The 22,379-nt window shown below is 39.5% G+C and overlaps 2 protein-coding genes across 6 annotated transcripts; one reads left to right on the forward strand and one right to left on the reverse strand.

Annotated features, from left to right (window-relative positions):
• The first annotated feature begins 515 nt into the window (after positions 1-515).
• On the forward strand, positions 516-2,623 carry LOC124074443 (cathepsin S-like). 2 transcript variants are annotated; one of them, XM_046417388.1, is made up of 8 exons: positions 516-638; positions 761-883; positions 1,002-1,124; positions 1,313-1,462; positions 1,564-1,788; positions 1,912-2,077; positions 2,227-2,329; positions 2,443-2,623. In XM_046417388.1, exons 2-8 carry the CDS (start codon positions 764-766, stop codon positions 2,540-2,542), a joined length of 987 nt encoding a protein of 328 aa, XP_046273344.1. In that variant the 5' UTR covers positions 516-638; positions 761-763; the 3' UTR covers positions 2,543-2,623. The 2 variants fall into 2 exon arrangements, with proteins under 2 accessions (XP_046273344.1, XP_046273343.1); XM_046417387.1 differs by lacking the exon at positions 516-638 and having other exon boundaries at positions 734-883.
• A 294-nt stretch (positions 2,624-2,917) lies between these two features.
• LOC124074765 (synaptic vesicle glycoprotein 2A-like) lies at positions 2,918-21,888 on the reverse strand. 4 transcript variants are annotated; one of them, XR_006845914.1, is made up of 15 exons: positions 20,982-21,888; positions 16,823-16,885; positions 15,974-16,735; positions 15,102-15,282; positions 14,097-14,248; positions 13,258-13,391; positions 13,047-13,136; positions 12,313-12,420; positions 11,283-11,371; positions 11,031-11,195; positions 10,712-10,845; positions 8,730-8,936; positions 8,487-8,646; positions 7,013-7,448; positions 2,918-6,905 (listed from the first exon to the last, which is right to left on the reverse strand). XR_006845914.1 is itself a non-coding variant. In XM_046418003.1 (14 exons), the coding sequence occupies exons 3-14, from the start codon at positions 16,581-16,583 to the stop codon at positions 7,265-7,267; spliced, it is 2,214 nt and encodes a 737-aa protein (XP_046273959.1). In that variant the 5' UTR covers positions 16,584-16,735; positions 16,823-16,885; positions 20,982-21,888; the 3' UTR covers positions 2,918-7,264. The 4 variants fall into 4 exon arrangements, 3 of the variants coding, with proteins under 3 accessions (XP_046273959.1, XP_046273962.1, XP_046273960.1); XM_046418003.1 differs by having other exon boundaries at positions 2,918-7,448; XM_046418006.1 differs by lacking the exon at positions 16,823-16,885 and having other exon boundaries at positions 2,918-7,448; positions 15,974-16,594.
• Positions 21,889-22,379: the final 491 nt, after the last annotated feature.

Genomic DNA, 22,379 nt, shown 5'->3' on the forward strand with positions numbered 1-22,379 from the left:
ACAGACACAGTCAGCAACTTCCTGGTGAACAGAAGAGCCTAATATTTCTCTCTCTGGTTGGTAGGATCCAAAAACAGAGTTGAAAGGGCGAGAATATTGGATTGGATTTGGTATCTCTGCACTTTAGCTACTCCAGTACACACACTGATCTATGCTTTTGATGTGATCCACCTGCTGACCATTTGCACTGTTTACCTCACCTACATGCACTACTTCCACTCTGTACTACCTCACTTTTGTACTACCTCCAGAATCATATTTATTTTACTTATTTTATTTTGTTTTACCTTATTCTATTTTATTTTATTCTATTATTGTCTGTTACTCGTTCTTATGTTCTATGTATGCACCAATCACCAAGACAAACTCCTAGTAATGTGAAACCTCTTCACTTACATGGCAATAAAGACAATTCTGAACAGGTGGACACATGATGTTGCTCCATGCTAAATAAGCAATTGTTTTCTAACAATTCTCCCAAGTCAACTTAATGGTGACACATTAATGTGTTTCTGCTGCCCTCAAGTGGCCAAAAGAATCAGTTCATACAGGTTTAATGGTGTGCAGGTGTGCAGTGAGCGTGCTGATAAATAGACTCACAGATTCAGCCTTGAGTTTCACCCAGGTGATCTTCTCAGGTAGGTGTTTTTGGTATCTCTGCCGTCAGCTAAGCACAAATGGATATCAGCTGGTGGTGTGTTACTGAAAGCTGCTGCAGTGGTCCAGTCAAAGCATGACAGCTTATTCTTCCTCTATCCAGAAAATGTTTCGGAGCCTGCTTTTCACCATCATGTGTGGATTCGCAACGGCCGTTACTAGTTCAGAACTGGACAGACACTGGGAGCTGTGGAAGAAGATGCATAATAAAGTCTATTCTCACCAGGTGAAACTATGGTCTCATACTGTAGACAACCAAATCACTTTTAATAACTGTTGACTGTGTGGAGTTTTTGTGCACTTACTTGTACCAAATGTGATTAATGTTAACGCTGTGTTTCCAGATTGAGGAGCTGGGTCGCAGGCGGATATGGGAAGGAAATTTGGAAATGATTAATGTCCATAACCTGGAAACCTCCCTGGGCTTGCATACCTATGAGCTGGCAATGAACCACCTGGGAGACCTGGTGAGCAGGATAATTAACTGGACTGGGTGCATGAAAACCATGCCAACAAACAGATCTATGTTTAGGGTTTTGGCTACATGATTTTTTTTCCCCCCCTGTATTTTTACTTTTTTTGGGGGGGGGGTACAAGTTTTCAAATGACTGTAAACATTTAAACCAGAAAAGTTAAAACAGTTTTTCATTTTTAGACCACTGAGGAGATAATTGGTACAATGACTGGTACCATTGTGCCCTCTGACCTGGAGAGGGGTCCTTCCAACTTTGTCAGGTTTAACATCTCTCTACTGCCATCACTGGACTGGAGAGATAAAGGTCTGGTAACCGAGGTCAAAATGCAGGTGAGGTCCCAGTAGATCACAGCCCCAAGTCTAGCAGTACAAAGTCACATAGAGCATCTAGTCTACTTTTTAATAAATGTGCAACTTCTCTCATCTTCTAGGGTTCTTGTGGATCTTGTTGGGCCTTCAGTGCTGCTGGAGCTTTAGAAGGGCAACTCAAGAAGACTACAGGTGTCTTGATGTCTCTGAGCCCTCAGAACCTGGTGGATTGTTCAATGAAGTATGGAAACAACGGTTGCAACGGTGGCTTCATGACAAACGCTTTCCAATATGTTATTAAAAACCATGGCATAGAATCAGAAGTAGCCTACCCGTATGTTGGCAGGGTGAGCTTCTGACAAGATGGTCCATTGCATGCGTTTTTAAAATTTTGTGTCGACTGTTGTTAAACTTTGACTCACTGACAAAACATTAACTCCCTTGTCCATCACTTTTCTTTTTTTCTCCAGGTTGGTAAATGCAAGTACAACCCAAAATATCGAGCTGCTCTCTGCTCAAACTATTCCTTCTTACCAGAGGGGGATGAATTTGCATTGAAGGAAGCTGTAGCCAACATCGGACCGATCTCTGTCGCAATTGATGCCTCCAGACCCAAGTTTGTCTTCTACCGTCACGGTTAGAAATGGTTGCTTCATACCTCCTTTAACACAATGCACACATTTAATCACAGTTGGGTGTGAGGAAGTGAGTTGTTAATGATTTTGGATTTGTGTATGTGTCCAGTTTCAAATTGAGTTCTACACCTGTCTTGTGTGACTGCACAGGTGTGTACAAGGACCACACATGCACCCACAATGTGAACCATGGAGTGCTGGTTGTGGGCTACGGCAGAGAGAGAGGACACGACTACTGGTTGGTCAAAAACAGGTAAAATATTCAATGTAAAGCTTGTGTTTTAGGAACGATTGTTTTCAGTTTCCATGATTGTTAGTTCAGATGTTGGTGGTTTTATCATCTTTTTAAAAATTCATCCACTATAGTTGGGGTGTCAGCTACGGGGATGAAGGTTACATCAAGATGGCTCGGAACAGATACAACCAGTGTGGCATTGCTCTCTATGCTTGTTTCCCCATCATGTGATCTGCAGTTGGTCCAATTTTTGGATGTATATTTCTCAACAGTAGATATGACATGATTTTAAATAAATGACTTGAACCTTAACTTGTGGATTTCTTTTTCTTTCTTTTTTTTTTTTAACCCCCTCCCCCCTCCAAACTGGAACACACTAATAACCTGTAATTAACTGCAGAAATGGTACTGACATGGCAATAAGCAAAATAATAACTTTACTTTTCAGTTTAAACTTTAAAGACTTGTTGTAGTTCTAACATTACTGCGGTTTTACAGCTGTAGTGAAGATACTGCTGCAAAGTTCAGTCTCCTACTGACAGTAACTTTTTAAGTTCAAAGAGAAATGTTGTGAATTGAACTTGAATTGACTTCATGCTGTGCAATGCAAACCATGACATTGATTTTCTTTCTTCAAGTTTTATTTTTCCATTATGATTTTATCATTTTCTTCATAGGACTGGATAAATGGCACAGAAGTGCAAACCCCAGCATAATGAACAACTCTCACATAAAATAAATACAGCACCTTTTCAGCATCACTAAAATAGTCTCAATATCCAGAAGTAATAAATACTGAATTTACCAAGATTTTCAGTCTTCATTTACAAAACACAAAGACAACACACAATAGATTTTTGTGTCATATCGAACTTATTTTTTTTGAATTGTTTTCCTTGATCTTTTGTTCCACAAAATCCAAACTTGCACATACAAACATCTACAGTTTCTACACATACTACATTGATTTTTGAATTGAACTCACACTTAAGAGTAGAACTTTTATCATTTAATAAACAGGTTAGAGTCAAACTAAAGAAAACGCAAACATAAATTCCTTCAGTCCGAACTACAGCGAAGGATTCTTGCAGTTCTTTGCAGATGAAGGAGTTGTTTTCTGGCATGGGTCGATCCTTTTACTCAGGATCCGTGTGCTCTTAGGAGTTGAGGAGACAAAAACCATGCCATTAAGAAGTCCTCCATCCCTTTATCAGACTGCCATCGTTAAGGGAAGTCTTCAGACTAGTGTTCATTTTATTTTGACAACATCCCATATCACTGTCATCCTAGATAAAACTCATACCAGTGACCCTTTTGACAGTTTATACATATATATATACTCTGTGTGTGTGTGTGTGTGTGTGTATGCACACACATAGTAACATTAAATAGTAAACCTTTACATTTTGGACAGGAGCTTCAATTTGACAGGGGCTCTTTTTAATAGTTGATTTTACTCTGACTTCCTGTTTCCTCAGAATTGGGGAAAGCCTCCACTTTATTGCTTACGCTTCCCTTTTAAACAGGCTCAATTGCACAAAAGAGTTTACATCAAATTGCACCTTCCGCTCACAATTTATGCACATTTTCGGCTCCCTTTGCCTAAGTATATTGCCCTTTTCCGGCCATAACTTGCACCTCTGAGACAAGATGAATTGCATGATTACAAGCATCCAACTCAGAAATTCATATCAATAGAAAAAAGAGTTACCTGGGTCCAAGGTAAACAAGGAGCACAGTCACTACTAACTTACTTTCTGAACACATACTCAAGTTTCACCAATTTTAACCCCACTTTGATCAAGAACAATCACTGCAAGCAACAAATCTATGTCATCATACAACAATGAAAACACTAGTTCTTGCTTTAGACAAAAACAGCTGGCATACAGGACGTCCAAGAAGTCAGACAATACGATACAAACATGCGTCACGATCAGTTGAATACAGAGGGATTTGAGGGTGAAGTCGTCTTTGTGAATTATTAATTCCATATTTCTAAGCAGAGAACAGACCGCACGTTATCTCTGAGACTGGCTATCTTTGATGGGATTCATTTTGAAGACTGTATCAGCAAAAGAGCACCCAAGTCTATTATGAAGAACAGAGCATTAAATTTATACTGCATATATTGTGATAAGTTGCTTTTTTTTTCTTCTTCTTCTCATATTGTATATATATCTGTGTGGTCCCCAGCTGAGCTGTATTCATCACATGGATGAAAACCGCAACAGAAAAAAGTAGAAAAATATGTGACAGACGATTTAGAGTCAGCTCACTTACACACACGCATGCACGCACACACACACGTGAAGGCCACATCCAAACAGTCTCTCCCACATGAACAAGATGATACACGTTAGTTTAATAAATCTACACAAGACTTCACAGATGAACAGCAAACTAGAGGCTGTATCCTCAGGTCAGACGGCAGTAGTTTGACATTTCAGGAAGTACTCGCTTTCTTGTTTAGAGTTAAATGAAGAGAATAGCACTGCTCTCATGCTCATACACCAAATATGAATCTACAGCCAGCAGGTGGTTAGCTTAGCATAGCATAAAGACTGGAAACGGGGGCAAACAGGTAGCCTCAGTCTAAAAGTAACAACATCTGGCTGCTAACAACTCAAAATGAAACTGTATAAAAACAGCATGTTGTGTTTCCGTGGGGCATCACACGCTGGACTCTTTCTTCAGATGTTGTTGCCTCTGAACACAGACAGGCCAGCTTCTTCCCCCTTGTTTCCTGTCTTTATGCTATGCTAAGCTACACGTCGCCTGGCTTCTACTTCAAACTTAAAGTACACACCTGAGAGTGTAACAATCTTCTCACTTGACTCTGAGAGGCTCACCCAACACACACACACACACACACACACACACACACACACAATCCAGAGGATGTCTTTCAGTCAGATAGCACTCTCTGATTGTCAGCACACATATTGATGTACACCTTTGGAGAAATGATTTGTATAAAGAATGGTTCTCAATTAGATTTCCTTTAGAGTGATTGTTTCCAATTTAGATCACAGGTCACAGCAGGCATTTTTTTCTGTGTGTTTGTGTGACCCTTACAGAAGGTTAAGTGGTGTCCTACGCATGGATGCAGTAAAAGAATGACAGGAACAGGAGCCCTTAAAATGAAATTACACAAGTGATTTGTAATCTGTTTTCTCTTTGTGCCACACTGTCTGATCAATAAGCTCAACTGTATTTTGTATTGATTCTTCTTCTTTTGGTCCTGTTTAATTTGTGCTTATGGATACAATGAAGGCTTAACACAATTTTAAGAGAGGATACCATGTTCATCGTATGTCTGAACCCAAACAGAAAAAGACAAAGCAGCTAAATTAATTTGACAAAAAATACTGAGATTTTTTTCACAGAACTTTGTCTATGAACCTCATGTGAATCTCTAAGAAAGACGGGTCAGGTGCGGTTGAAACCTCTGCACAAACAAGTAAACTAACCTTGACTTGAGATTTCTTTTACAAGGTCAAAAATGAACTTTCACACTCAATCAAATGACTTGATTCGTGACTTGTTTTCACATTAAGGCTAATTAATGCAGATGGGACGGCGCTGGAAATATCAGAAAACTACGCTGCATGTACAACAATGTTGTGTTTCGTGGTGCTACAACACAATATCAGCTGTAAACATCTAAACGTCTAGACGTTTCACCACACCTGAGCTACTGCGTGGGTTCAAAGCTGACATAACTATTTCTAAATTAGCCTAGAACATTCTGCCGTTGGATCGGTGAAATATGGCATACTTGGCTGCACTGGTTTGCATGAAATGATGGGGGTTTAAATGAATAAATCAGACACTTTCTTTTGTCTTACATAACAATCCCACACTCATTCATACAGCAAATACTTCACTATAGTACCTGCCCTCATATTTAGCACTTGACCAAACTCCGTGCCACAGATGTTCATGTGTTGCAGGCATGAACATCATCACGCTGCCACGGCTGAATGGTTCAACACCAGGGAGGGAGAAACATTAGTTTAAACACTGAGGAGCTGAATCAAACTATTCCCATTTACAACAGAGAATCCTGTGAAATGCATCTTCACCTGTCTCTGTTTTGAGGCTATTAGCAGAGAGGCAGGCTGGGTTTGTGCAGGGACAAGGAAACATTTAATCCCCTGTACCTGAATAAACCAAGCCTCGCTGGAATGTTGTCATATTATTTGGTAGAAAATAAGCGTTCTTTCAGCAAGTCAGGCTTCAGTAGCAGGCTGTGGTCGGGGCTCGTGGGCGGATTATATATATTCAACCTGAAATTCTTTGTAAGGTGTTTTCAAAGAGATAACAGTTTTTTTTTAATCAAACACAAAGCATCAGTCTGAATGGAAATGTGAAGTGAATTGTACCAGTGACATCATAGCAAATTTTTTAAAAAAAATCATCACTGAAAGCCGGTCGCTGAGGTCGAGGACAGACGAGAAAAGAGAACACTCATATTTGAAAAACTGACCACGTACACAGACTAAACCTTTTCACTTCCCTCCATAAATGGCTTTTTTTCAGTCTTGTCTCTTCATTTGACATCTGTGTCTCCTCAACAGCTATTGTAGATCTGTGGACCATTGAGAGAAAGCTCCCACAAATTAACATTTTATCCTTACTGACACCACGATTTGTACTGCGTGGCCCACTTCCCAAAAGATCTGATGTTTTTAGTACCTGACAGTGCAGCTGTTATGATGACACAGGTATTTATTTCTGCATCTGTGTGCTCTTCTCTTAATCATTGTGGCTCTGTATGGAGTTTGAATGATGCAATCCGTATTTCAAAGGATTCTGGGCTTACAATGGGGGTGGCAGTCTGTTCTGTGGGTGTGTGACGGGCAGCGCTGAGCTCTCAGGGATGTTCGGGTTCTAGTCGTCAAACGCACACTCCAGCTGTGCTGTGCTGCCCACTGCTGGCCATTTGTTTTACTGCAACACTTGGCCTCGTGTTTCAGGCAACTTCGTTGCAAGGAAACTACCTGCAGCGAGTGCGCCAGCAGCAAACAGGATGGGGACCGCCTTCGTGATGCCGACAAATGACTGGAAGATGCTGATGCCGAGGACGGCCGCCAGCTTACAGAGGGCGTTCAGGAAGCCAAACGCTGTCGTCCTGAACACAAGAAAGGAAGGACAAACACAGTCACAGTGAGGAGGTTCAGCAGCTAATACAAACGCCACTGATCTATGATTCCCTACTTTAGCTGATCTGAATTCAGTGTATTTTTTTAATTGCACTCTTTCTGTTGTAATTTATAGTGAAGATGAGTCAAAATGTCAAAAAAAACATGCACAATTGCTTTTTTTTGTTTTTTTTGTGGTTTTGGTGATAATGCTAATACCAGTTAATTAAAAGACACTAAAGATGTGGTCAAACAACATTTATCATCTTATACATAACACTGCATTTCTTCTCTATGAATAAAATGTGTAAAAAACACAACTCAACTTCTTACAACAGTCCAACTAGTACCGTCACAGAATGGCAAACATGATGAAGGCTGGATGTTTCCTTTGATAAAATCATTAAATCATCAAGGAAACATGAAATGGATCTTCAGTCTCAAATATATCATATTACAAAGAACTCTTTTCTTCCTTAGTCAGACCATTAAGCCTGCATGTTTCCGAAACTAATTGAGTATAATTGAACATAACTGTGCACACACAGATCTTTAACTTGTGCTCATATTTTTCTTCACATGAGCTTCTGCCCTGTCATCTTTTCTTATGAGGAACAATTTGTTTGTGTATCATCAAAATGTTGTGAAAAATAAAGATTATACTGATCATGCAAAATAAACTATAAAATATATAGGCTAAGGTATATTCCATATTGTTACCTACAGTAAATATTTAATAATGTAAGGAAATGATCATCAGACCAAAATTAAGTCTACAAACCAAACTCAAACTCCCTTCAGTGTCGAGCTTTAATAGAGAAATTTGATACCATTTTCCTGTCTGTTCACAACTGAACTTCATCAGAACATCTAGAACAGCAGCAAACTGTCAGCACTAATCGTGTGATCCCTGACAGAGAAAACACTGATTCTCACAGAAAATTAAAAAAGTAATACAATTTTTCACCACTGATTCCATATAGTTTCACAACTCAACAGAAGTCACATGTTGGAGCATGTCATGTTACCTTTTATCAGATGGATAGAGCTCCACTGTTATCACATCCAGGGCATTCCATGAGGCGATGCTGATGCCACCAAACAGGCACAAGAGGGCGATCATCCCTGACTCGCTGTTGCCGAACATCAGGAAGAAGCAGCTGACACAAGATATGACACTGGATCCCGCTGGAGAGGGGGATGATATTACATTAAGTTAGACAGGCTCTGTGGGCACAAGTAAATTATCTGCATTGATTAGATTTACCTACCCAGCATCCTTAAACGCCCAATTTTGTCCATTAATAGAGCAGACACGATGTTGCCAGGCAACACTGCCAAAGTGCCAAGGAAGTTAACAAAGTATATCATGTAGGCATTGTTGAAGTCGTCGCTGAAGTCGAGCATGCAGCCCTCCTTGTTGTGGAGAAACGTGCTGTTGATCAGTTTGCAGTTAACAAACCTGTATTTGAACAAATCTGATGAGATAGAAAGATAAACATGTGTTATCGCTCTGCAATACCGAATAAAAGTGAATCTGAAATTCATGAATACTTGAGGAAGTGATTGGCATAAATGCAATAATGTGAATTCCACTGGAGGTCAAGCATTTGCTTTATGCTTTAAAAAAAATCCTGTTTTAGCCACAAAATTTTATGGCTTCATTTTCAAATGACAAAATCCAGATAAGAGAAGAGAGGAGTCAGTTTGGCACTGTGGGCTTTTAGGATTATTTTTTTTTCCTTTTTCCCCGGGTTTCGCCTCCCAGGCACCAAAGGCACATTTACAGAAGTTTTCAGGGCTGTATGCAGCAGGATTGGAGACATGGCTAAAAACTGGACTTTCAGTAATTAACATGAATAATCAGTAATCTGTTTCTATTTACAGTTAATCACAGATACATCATTTATCACCTAACACAATTTTAAGAGAGATTTATGTAGGATTTATAATATTTTGATCTGACATTGTTATGGAGAACATTTAATTTTTACTTCTGGATTGAAGAACATCTGACTTCATTGTGTCCTCCCTCACTTCTGAAACCAAACCTACAGTACGTACACACTTGGATAAATGAAAACACAGAAGGAGAGGACTGAATAATTGAAAGCAAGCAAAACATTTGCACAGCCACCACACACCCAATCTTCTGTCAGCAGCTGTTCTTAATCAAAATTCCTTTCAGGCGGAGACTAAACAAAAAAGCAGCATCCATCACTGTGGACTTTTCAAAATAAATACCAGGAAAAAATAGGGGAGGTTGCATTATCTATCAGAGCCAGTTTTGATTCAGATTACAAACTCTGTTACTTTATTTTCCTTCTTTACTTTTTCTGCCTGCAGGGTTAGGGTTACAAACAACACGATTAGATTTTCTGATGACACCCATGAAATTGCTTCCATTCCAATAATCTAAAACAGCTTTATAAAAGGAAGTCAGATGTAAAAGTGCTGAATGATCATAAAGTTTTAGATGCACAAATCACATAAATATAAAAGAATGCACTGTCAGCTTTCGGGATGAGAGTGGATGTGGGAGTGAAGATGTTGAGATCTAAAGGTTGTGTTTGATTTAAAGAATAAGCAGAAAACTATTTCCCTCTGTACTCCAAAACCCAACCGCTGACTACAGCTTCCACATAACCAAAGTTTTAAATTAACGGTTGTATTTGATTTGTGATTCTCTGATACTCAAGAGCAAAAAAAAGATAGCAATACATGACATACATGATGCCATCTTTACCCACACATGAGTTTGTCTTGTGCCAAGTTGTGTCTAAGGAGAACTTTGGTTCTGACTATCCATTATCCTTGTTGTTTTTTCTTAATTTTCACAGTTTCACAGCTAACTCAACAGCTCTGCAGCAAAAAAAAGCTTTGATAAACTAACTACATGCTACCTACTCAGCACTAAAAGGCAGACAGACAAAGTTGAAAGACAAAATTGACTAGCTGGTGAGCACAGTGACTCATTTAACTGCTATAGATACAAATATTTCCCTCAGGAGACGGTGGTGGAGACTAAAATGGAGCTTAAAGGCAAGTAGTTATTGATATGGATTACCAAGACTCCAGATTAATGCTGATGTTGCTCCCTGTCTGCTGGCTGTGTAACTAAATGTTTAAAAACAAACAATTTAAAAGATAAAACAATAATTAAATGACTAATTTAAACTTCCTTGTGAAACTGACTGTCCACCTTGCTGTACAACACCACTGAACACGGCAGTGACTTTCCATTGGTATTTACCTGTGTTATAGAACAAACTTGCAATGAAGGTGCAGTTCCTGAAGAAAGTGTGTGTGGAGGTGATGTCCTCAAAGTAGCACTCCTCAAATACAGAGTCTTCAAACACCATGGATTTCATCTTCAGGTTGAGGAACCTGTTGAACAGGTCAAAGGTTCTCAGTCTTGAACTGTATACTGTATACTCTGTTCTATTATATTACTCTTGTGGTTGATTTAGCAGCATTCAAATGTAAATGTGATTGTACCAGTGACTAATCCACAACTGTTTAACTGCTATTAATTGTCCAGAAGCAAAAACTGCAGTTCTTTAAACACTAACTTGTCATTGAAGTAGTGTCCTTGGCGATGCACTTGGTTTTCCAGGGTGAAGTTAAAAGTGACATGCTCCACACGTTCCTTTGTGAAGGTCTTTGTGCGTGATTCATACTCCTGCTTCTGGATGTACTTGATCATGTCTGGGAACCACACCGTCAGACCGTAGTAGCTGCAAAGTTTGTGGAGTCAGGACAGATTAAATAAGTCTAAAAACTTATCCATCACATAGCAAAGGTTTTATGAGTCTTTAATTTACCTGAAAGACATGGTAAACCAAACAGCCATGAGCATGAAAGTCGTCCGTTTATATTCAGGGCTGAAGCAGGCAAGAATGTTACTCCGTATCTGCAACATGCAATCAAGAAAACACACAACTTTTCAAAAAAGAAAACTCTGGAGATTGCATCTGCACACACTACATATGTTCTTAGTTTATTGTATGATATCTCAGTTTACCTTTCTGACTCATAATATGCAACTTCAAGAGCTACAATTAACTTTATGAATAGGGGATTAAAGTTGAATGAAACACGGCAGCAGCAAGGTTGGTTTTCCAAAAAATTCCAAAAATTTTTGCATGCACCCCCCCTCTGCCTTCAGCATGAAACCATGTCTTGACAGCTCAGTAAGCATTAAGCTAGTGGTGCAGTGACAGATTCAGGAGGAGGTGGAGGGTGTGGGTGTGTAGCACAACGTAGGCTGAATGCAAATAAATATCTCGTAGGTTTCAGCGTTCACTGTTACAACAGTGCACAACACAAGGACAATGCAAGTTTAAACAATGGAAAGTAAAAGTGCTACAAAATAAGAAAAAAATTGTTTGTTTGTTTCACATAATTCATCTTAAAATTCACACAAATGCAGCGAACAAAGTCTGCATGTGGCTGAAAAAAAAAACTGTAACAGACTGTTCATTTCCCTCTTAATTCACTCATAAAGTGAGACGTAGGTCAAGAAGTCAAAAATAATCAATAAGGAAAAAGATGGCATTTTAAACCGGTTAGAGCAACGCTTGTACTTGCTGCCACCAATGCCTCCATTCCCACTGTTTGTTTTTGTTGATGCCAGGGCCACTGAGGCCTTTTAAAGGTATGCCATAAGCTGTAAAAGACCTGAGCCTCTTAACTCTGGTGCAATAACTGTGAGCCTGCATTTTTAAATGAGCAGTGATCTCAAATATAGCCTAAGAGCCGTTCCATTTTGTGCTTTACAGCTTGAGTCTAGAACTTGCTGCACAACAACAAATCTCTCAGTCATTCAAACGACAACCATTTGGCTTCACTCACCTGTTGAGAGAGGCTCATAATCTTCAATCTGTAGCGCTGCCAGACTGGAGTATCAGTGCCAGTGTCCACCAACTCATCTATCTGCTTTACTGTCTTAATTGTGGTGACCTTGGATGATAGAGACACAAGTCCTTCAGAGGCATCCCTTCAGACAGGTGTCAGGGAATGGATTTTGATGGTAATCACCAAATTTTCAAATGAATACATGTGGCATTTATGGAATAAAAAATTCAAAAACGCTAAGTGGTGTTATTTCCCCATATTTTAACTGCTTTTATCCAAACATACTGAAATGTGGATAGAAATTGGGGAAGCAGATGTTGTTTGGACCTTATCTATGAAGAGGGTTTTGATTTCAAAGTAAAAGACACCTGACTATTTAAGATTTTTGTAAGTGAAAATCTAATTAATCACATTTTCCTTGCATCAAATAGCAGCTAATGTCTTATGTCTTATGTACCTGCTAAAATACGATGTATGTTGAACGAGTCATAAAGCTGTGATCCCAGGCGAAAATGGTTCAAGCAAAGTTTTGATTACACTGCAGTCACCTTTGTTGCATTTCATCCGAATCTCTCTCATTCTTAACTCTCATGTCTTTGCCGTTGGCTGTCTAATAAAGTTGAAAAATGTCTAGGCTTCATTTGGACTGCCTACTGTGAAGATTTTCAATGACTTTAAAGGAAGTATTGGTTGCAATCCTAATAAAACAAATTGTTGTCAGAAATACTCACAGAAAACACCCTCTCTGGGTATCCCTTTGCTCGCATATTAGTGTCATGAACCTGCTTCAGAATCATCCAGCCTTCGTCATGTTTTCCATTCTGTTTGGAAAAAAAATAATAAGTAAAAAAAAAAAAAATAAGTTGGTAATAACTCATATATAAACAAAATCTGCAAATACTGTCAGACAAACACTAACTGTCAACAAGAGCATCTGCTAACCTCTAAGTAAAAGCGTGGGCTTTCTGGCATGGCGCTGAGGGCAGCAATGGCTGCAACACAAGGAAAAGCGCACACTAACACAAACACACGCCAGCTGTGGAACTGATACGCCGAGCCCATCTGGAAACTCCATCCTGAGAAGACAAAAAAAAAGATGAAGACAATGAGCTCGCATCTTTTCATTTTTTCTTACGAATGTGAGCCAAGTCAATAGGAGATAATGTCAGACAATTAATCTTTATAAAGCAGTAGTCAGAATATGTTTGATTTGATGCGACACAGTCTAAACCACGTTCTCATTTCTCCTCCCTCCAGGGAAGTCCAGAGGTCAGTCACATCGCACTGAGACTCTGAGAACAATCTTGCTAGCAAACCAGCTCACTCTGCTGCCAAAGCTGAGGCTCAAAATTATGCAGTTTAGTGAGCTTTACCTACAGTATATCTGGTTGTCAAATTTTGTTACCTTTGAACAAAGTCGGGCTTGTTGAGATGCAAGATAGTTTTATTTGTCACACACACAATCATACACAGTACAATGTGCAGTGAAATTCTTTTTGTCCCTGCTACCAAAGATAAGTAAGATGAGTATTCAAATATAATAAAATAGAAATCTTATAAAAAAAGTTATATAGCTTAGCATAAAGACTGGTAATGTTTGAACCATTACCAGTCTTTATGCTAAGCCAAGTGGCTATATTTATAGCACTAGTATGAGAATGGTATTGATCTTCTCATCTAGCTCTCAGTAAGACAGCAAATAAGAGTACTACCCAAAATGTTGCTTTTCGATATGAGGAACGATCAACTAGCTTGAACAGTGCAGAGTTTCGCATACTCACCATAATGTGGGATTATAGCCCAGGCCATGGCAGATGCATATATTCCCCCAATCATCCAGAACATGCAGAGCCAACTGAGGTGCTCACCGCGCTTTTCTTGGGCCAGAAATTCAGAGTAGTAGGAAAACACAATAGGAATTGAACCACCAATCCTGCAAAGATCAGAAAGCAACTGAACCCAGAGCTGAAGTAGTCGAGAGATGTAAGCAGAGTTTAGGTTGTCATCATTAACAGTAATAGAAATAAGAAACAGAAAAAGGTAAATTTATGTCATATTTAATATTCTGAAACACCATGTATACTGTAATGGCTCTCTAACATGCAGTTACTCACTTTGAATAATTGTATTATACGTATAATGCACACAGTGTACCATGAGTGAGCAAATTTCCTCAAACTGTTGCAGAACCACTTAACTTTTTTTTACAAGTGGATGCATTACAACTTAAATGACTAACCTTTAATTTACTGCACCGGTTATTTTGTTTGGTCACTGTTTTAACATTATTTGTCTGCATAACTTCATTACCACGGTGCAAAATTAACTCACAGGAGCTCTGTGAAGAAACTGATTGATTTCATCTCAATTTGTCACTTCACTAAACCAGAGAAACATTTAAAATAAAGACTCTTCAGTGTCCAGAAACTTTAGTATGTGCTAAAAGATAGAGAAGACCGAAAATCTACAATTAATATCAACTTTTTTCATTCTCAAAGTCAGCATAGTGCAGTCAGATGTATAACAGTGTTCATTTAAAGATTACAGCTTTTGGAAGGTCAAATACAGTGATTATATTGCCAAAACACATAAGAACATTTTGCAGTTTTATTTCTAGTTGTTCATTCTTGTATAGCTTTCCACTTCTTGCATATGTTGGTTAAAATAAGCTTTAATTTTTTTATTTTTTTTTTAGAGTCAAACTAAAACATATCCTACATCACAACTCAAATCAGAATAAGTGACGCCAATGAGAAAATCTGTATATACAGTATTTTTCAATTTACCCAACACCTGAGAGGAGCCGGCAAAACAGAAAGGTGCTGTAGCCCTGGACGAAGGAGGAGAAGAAAGAGAATATGCTGTTGATGGAGAGGGAGATGAGAAGAGACTGCCGACGGCCTATCCGATCAGCCAGAGCCCCCCAGAGGAAAGCCCCAACCATCATGCCAAAATATACGATCAGACCTGCGAAGAGAGCAAAAGGGACGTGAACAGTTAATTTTTTTAAAGCAAATTAATTGGTAAATTCCTTTATTCATATTTTTACCTCAGAACTAGGAGTAAGTCTTTTCTGCCGTTCCTACTGTGAGATTATAAAGACAATATAAAAAATAGAGGACAATTTATTCCTCTCTATTTTTTATTGTCAACAAATTCTAAAAAAAAACCTCATCAAAACCAGTAAGATAGTCTGTCTCTCAGCACAAGTTCATTCTCTTCAAAAGACATTAGCCTTTGAAAACAGGTCACAGTTAGGTAGCTTCATACTTATACTGGGGACTATTTTCAGCTGTGGAGTGATACACATTTGGTGCTCTAGTATATCCAGCGGCAGTATGGCCCGTGTTCATGGTAGTTAAGGAACATGTCATCAGCGCGGCTCACTGATGTGTTTTTTATGATTGTTTTTACAACAACTGGGCTTTATGGCTCAGGGGATAAAAAAAAAAAGAAAAAGAAAAAGAAATAAAAAAATATAAGGCTTCTGGATGCAAAGCCAGCAGGATCAATTCACCATTGTTCATTTTTGAGTAAGTAAAATATTGACTATGGATTGTATTATCCTTAAAACAATTTAAAAATGCATTATGACAAAGGTAAACCAGAACCTTTAGAATATAAAGTGGAGACACAATCATCTGCAAAAGAGTCCTACCTAGCATGCTTTTGTTAGGTTCAGACAGGCACATATCCTTCTCAGCACTGGGCAGGACGAACCCAACCACGAAGATCTCCACACCATCTGCCATGAGAGCCAGCCCCAGCACAAAGTACAGGGTCCACTGGAATTTTCCATGACCACATTCTTGTAAAATGGTCTCGTACTGTTGAGCCAGCTCTTCCTGGTCCTTCCTCCTCTCGGCCTCAGACACTCCGATATCTCTGAATTGCTGAGCGCCGGCCCTCACCGAGCCTGGACCTCCAGCCAGGCTGCCTTTGCCTGAATCAGCCCTGGGAATCCCTTGGTACTCGCCCTCGTAGATTTCATCATCCTCATCGTGACCCTCTGTAGAGTCACTGTGGCCACCCTCGTCGTCGTTGGCTGCTTGGCTGTCTCCACGGTAGTATCCTCCATCCTGACTTCCCTGCATGGGGTAGTCATCATCGTCATCCTCTTCGAAACGGCTGTAGGAGCGCTTGCTGTACTCGTCGTTCATCCGATCCACAGTACGGCCAACCTTCTTAGATGCATGCCTCTTGACTTCTTTGGCAATGTCTTTGGCACCTTTTATGAATGCAGTCCGGTTTTGGTAATTGTCCTCCATTTTGAAGAGGTCTGAAAGATGCAAAAGTGGTCAAAGGTTTAGTGGACAGGCCACCTGAATGTGCCGGGACTTCTGTTTGTTCAGGATAAAGCTCAGAGATTTCAAGAGTTGACTCCCAGATTCAGTTGATCAACAGCAAGCTGTTCTTATATCTGGGGAGAAAATGGAAATACAAATTAGCCAACCTTGTGCATGACCCATTCGAACGGATGGATTAATAAACAAGCCTGGGTCGGTACCTGCTAGGCCTCTGTCTAAAGTGACTGCTGAAAAGAAGTAGCATTTCTTGTTGGAGAGTCAATCTAACAAACACAAAGAGACACAAAGTGGCTACAAAGAGGTGTAAAATGTCCAGAAACAGACAAAAAAAATGACTAAAGAGACACACAAGGACTACAAAGAAAAAAATGACTACATGACTACATTTATAGTCATCAATACCTTCGTTCAGCTCATGTAATCAGAGAGCTAGCCTTTAACCGTGTGTTTCCATACTACACCTGTTGCGTTTCCATATCTGCTCAGCATGTGTTCACTGCTGAGTCACAGATGGGCCTGAGCAGTAATTACAGGGCGAGACATCAAGGCTTGAATAGTGAGAGAGGTTTTTAATGGATGTTTCTTGATGGGGAAGTGACCTAAATGCTTCAGATCATGTTCGTGGAGAAGAGCTGCAGTACGTGACCACTAGTCAGATGTAATATGACTGAGATAATGCTTCAAAGGCTCAGACCTTTGTTTGGAATAAAACAACACCGCTGTAAGGCTTTCACTGTTAAAGTCACCATCCAACAGCATCCTACATATTAACACATATCAACACATAGTAACCTTTCTTCAACATGTCTGTTAAAGAGTGACAAAATTCTGCATTAACTAGACAACTAAAATAAATGTATCCGTTTAAGTGATTAAATGTCAGTCAATGTTTGAGAATAACAAATAAACCATATTGAAGAAAAGTATAGTTCATGGATTAATCAAATAAAACTGTAAATTTTCCTTCACTGAAAAAGTGAGCAATCGCTGATTTAGAGGAGCCACGTGCTAAAACAAATGAGGCTTGAAATTGAGAAAAAGAAGCTAGAAAATCGATGTCTACTTCATCTGTCCGCTGCACATCTTCTTTTGAAAAGAAGAACATTTATAATGCACTGACTCGTGTAGTACACTGACGAGCCGCACATCCATATGCTTCTGTATTGAGACGCTGTGTGCCTCAGGTCGCAGTGCAATAAAATAACATGTCACTTTGATTTTGCGGTGCAGTGAAACAATAGACACAGAATGAGAAACATCCCCGCAACGCTCATCCTGACTGCCGTCTCAAAAACAAGGTCTGACAGGTAATAACGGGCCGGCAGAGCTTTAAATGTCTGCCAAGTAAGGGCCAGACCCAGGACTTTAGAAATACTGAGGTCAGGGTTCAGAATCCTTTGACTAGCCATAGTGAGAAACCCATGATATTAAATTGTATGACTGTCTTATAAAACTACTTTACTGATTCATCTTCATTCTGTTCACTAACATTTCCCATATAATCTCCCCCACATAGATAAATAGATAGATAGATACTTTATTGATCCCGATGACGGTTAGCTGGTGCTTCAAAGCCTCCTTCACAATCCCTTCAATTTATTTTAACCAGTTGAATTTAAAAATAATTAAAATAAATAATAGTAGAAACAGCCACAGTGTGCAATTACAGAACAAAACGGCTCTTTAGGTTGCTCAAATCCCTAAATGAGCATAAACTTAAAAACTGTGTCCTCAGTAACAACTAAAGCCTTGAGTGTTTGACTTTGTATTCTTGTTTGTTTAACGGTGCGGTTAAGAAAATCTCTGCAAGTTCCTTTAAAGGAGCATTTTATAATGGTACATTTGTTTAAAAAGCATTTAGACTGTAATGGTTTTATTCAATTATCTAAGATACAGACTACTGTATACATATGCCAGCATCTGTATCCTGTGCGGTATACACATTTCAGTTGTTTATGTTAAATTTATTTCAGACATCATCTGCAGTCATCAAGCCACAGATCCGTCATTGTCAGCATGAGGAGCAGATTTACTGGCACCGATCAAAGGAACCCCACATGCCTGGTCAGCCAGGCTAAACTGTAGGACACTAACCTAATAATATCTTGGACTCAAGCACTTACAGGCCTCTAATCACTGCAAACATTGCACATGAGCCGGGTAAAACACAATCTTAAAATACAATCTGCATATGGACAGGAAACAACAAAGCAACAGAGCTGTTTCCTAAAGCCCCTGCACACACATGGTTTATCTGCACAGTTGTTATGGTGGCTTTGTGGGACATTTGTATAGAAAGAAGCCATTGTTAAAGCAACATTATAACCACAACTTTAAAATCCTTTTAATGGTACACTGACTTGTTAAAGGGTGAATTGCATCTGAAATAAATGTCCTTGCACTGTGTAACTTGGGTGAGCTCTTACAATCTTCAAAAAGTATGCAACTCTTAACGCCATTAAATCACACATCAATATCTATGTTGATGAAAATGAATTATATTTTATGAGAAAAACAATTTTTTGTTTTCCCTCTGATGTCCTCCGGCTGCTCTTTTTCAGCTCTCTGCGATTAATAGAGTTTCCTGGTGGACAGATGGCTTAACATGTTGCTAAAGTAACCGCTAACTACTGCTAACTGCTTGTTAGCGAGTTAGCTCACTTAGCCATACAACAAGCTAGCTCAATGAACACTGGGTTTGGTTGGTGTTTATACCATTAGCACAGGAGCTAGAGAACCAGGCTTAGCAGTCTCTATGGACATTAAGACAGAGGCAAAGACACTGAGGAGGACATTGACGGAGGAAACCAAGAAGTGAAAAAGGGGAGAGTGACCGAGCAAAACACATAAGTAAATCCTAGACTGATTTTTAGCTGTTAGTGAGAGATTCATGAAATAAAACGCTGCAATACAGACATGGAGCTGGCCTTCTTGCAGCTAAACTAATTAATAATATCAGCTGTCTTATAACGTCTTGTGTTGTTGCACTTCTTGCTTGATATTTGCTTGTGTTCACAATGTTTTGATCATGGAAAACGTAATCATATCAATTGCATTTGTGGCCTACAGCTGTCCATATCCACAACAGTGGTATTGGTAAGTACAGTGGTAAGTGAAATGCAATCCAAACAAAAAACAATTTTTGCATAATGTTGCTTTAATATTATTGGTAGTAACTGTGCTTTCTCTTCCAGAAAAGGGCCCAGCTTGTTGCACTTACACCTACAACTTACATCTTTATGGCTTTTATTTATTTTTTAAAGCTTGGTTAGTATTGTCATAATTCCTTCATAACAGGACCCTGAAACTGAAACAGCTAAACTGAATCCAAACATCATTTGTTTCATTTTCACATTTACATCTGTTTCATTTACTTTTATTGTATTAATAACATGTATTCTCTTCTTCCAGCCTTATAAGCTTGAGCTCATAGATAGATAAACACTGAATCCTTTATGCAACAGGTAAGGTACAATTTCCAATTTTCATGTGTTTTTCCACAAAGAATTATCAAACAGAATCTCTCCAGCAGCCTATAAAACACAGCCCTGTCAACGGGAAAGAGCAGCCAGCTCTGAGGAAAACGGGGATGGAAACGATTACTGCCTCGTCTAAGCTACCCTTTTATTTTTTGTCTTTATTTTCCTCTCCAGTTCAAAAATCAATCAGCATCAGTTTACCACATCATTGCACGGCCAAGCAGGGCAGATAGCCATCACATCACATCACATGCAAGCGAGTGTATTAAAGCATTGGGAGATTTCCATCAGTCGTGAAGTGTCGTGATGAATAATCTGGACACCTGAACGACAGCAAAGGAAATGACAAATATATTCTTTCAGGCCTAATATGATGCTCTTACAAGCCTATTTCCAATAGTTGTGCTAGGATATTTTAGTGCCTTAATACTGGCTTAAAGGGCAGCAAAAAAATGAATTCCGGTTAAAAATGAGCCAATTTTACCCTCCAGTTTATTCATAAACGTTTTCATTGATGTTAAGGGGGGGAAAGGCCTTGTCGCTAACAGGCCAATTTACACATCTCACAAATACGGCCGGATTAAAAAAAATAAATCTGTCACAAATGAGAAACCGATTGTCTGCTCGCCTGCATCCTGACATCTGAGCTCATTCTTAGAAATCTCAGCTTGTCACGACTTGAATCAGGTCCTGGGCCCGATTCACAAAATCGATCTTAATTGCTGTGTGAAGCAAACGGTTGCAGAACACGCCCATCGTCTCTTCCTCATGATGTCTCAAAGCATGAAAATAATAATTTTTTAACAAAAAAAAATCCACCGCCACAAGACGCCATCAGCCGCTAACAGCTAATTATCACTCACGTTATATTCAAACTCACCTTTATTCCTGCGATGTGCAGCCTCTTCAGCCCGGAGATGGTGATGAGGAGGATGAGGAGGAGGGTGAGGATGATGATGCGTACGAGGCTGTTGCTGTGAACCGAGTGATGATGCTGTGCGGTTTGGAGGAGAGAAGCCCACGCCATCCACACACGCTCAGATGATGTGCAGGGGTCCCCTCCCCCATGCAAAACCCTCACGAGGGCACGAGCGCACATAAACGCCTTCGTATCTGGAGGGGGTTTGGCGCATATCTACGCACAATCTGCGCCTCTTCCGTCCAGCTTTACACTTGCTGGATTTAAGCTTGTGCAATTTGCGTTTTTCCCGCAGCTCCGCAGGCAACTGGTCAAAATGATGCGTTTGTGCATAAAATCTTGAGAAATACTGAATTCGTACCAAATACGCACTACAAATGAATATCCTCGCACGCATGCGCGCGCCAACACCTTCCGTTCACCCTTCTGCTTATTGCAAATTGATGATTGAACGTCTGTGTACATGAATGTCAAAGTGTGCGCAGAGAACACACACGTGCAAGCACACCTGACTCCTGTTGCCATGCCAACTACTTGCCATATTCTTGATTCCTTCTACCGCATCAAGAAAGCCCGCTATGAACAAACCCACCGTAGTCACATCATTCAAATTAAATCTCTGTATGGACACAGCAAATGTAGTCTCAGTTTTGTTATTTCTGTCAAACATTAGGGGATGCAGTAGTAATATGTGCAAGGAGAGGGGGGCTTTATCTACACACGAGCCGGCTGGAGAGTCTCAGATATGGTGGATCACTATAAGGAAGACATATTTTAAAACTTAACCAGTGATTTCTACTTATAAGAAATAACCATGTAGACTTCCCAGACTGCATGGGCGAACAGCTTGTTATATTGTTATTACATTATTAAACTGTCCATTACAGGTTCAAGGAAAAGCAGGACGCTCTTGAAGAACAGTCCTGCATTTGTGATACTTACCTGAAAGCAGGTGTTAAATATTCTCAAAAATATTTTAAAAAGTCCTCATTGTACATAATGGCTAAACTACACCAACATTACAGCGCAGTAGTATTTAACAGCTTTATGCACTGCTGGATTCAGACTGCAAAGCTGAACACAGAAAACCATTTCTGCTCATACAGCCATTAAATTTAGCATAAATACTCACCATCTTCAGAGTTTTACTTTTAGTACTTTTGGCTCCGTGTTGTTCACTATAACCACCATCTGGGCCACAACTTCCACCTACACACAAGACATAAGAAGTGAAAAAGGCCAACTGTTTTAGCACAGACCTAAACAAGGCCTCATCTCAGGATAAAACTGCAGCTGAATCATATTCTGTTGAGCACATAAAGAATCCAAAAAACAGGCAATCTTGACCATTTTTGTGCA

Source organism: Scatophagus argus, chromosome 17 (genome assembly GCF_020382885.2).
Source record: "Scatophagus argus isolate fScaArg1 chromosome 17, fScaArg1.pri, whole genome shotgun sequence".
Classification (NCBI taxonomy): Eukaryota; Metazoa; Chordata; class Actinopteri; family Scatophagidae; genus Scatophagus; species Scatophagus argus.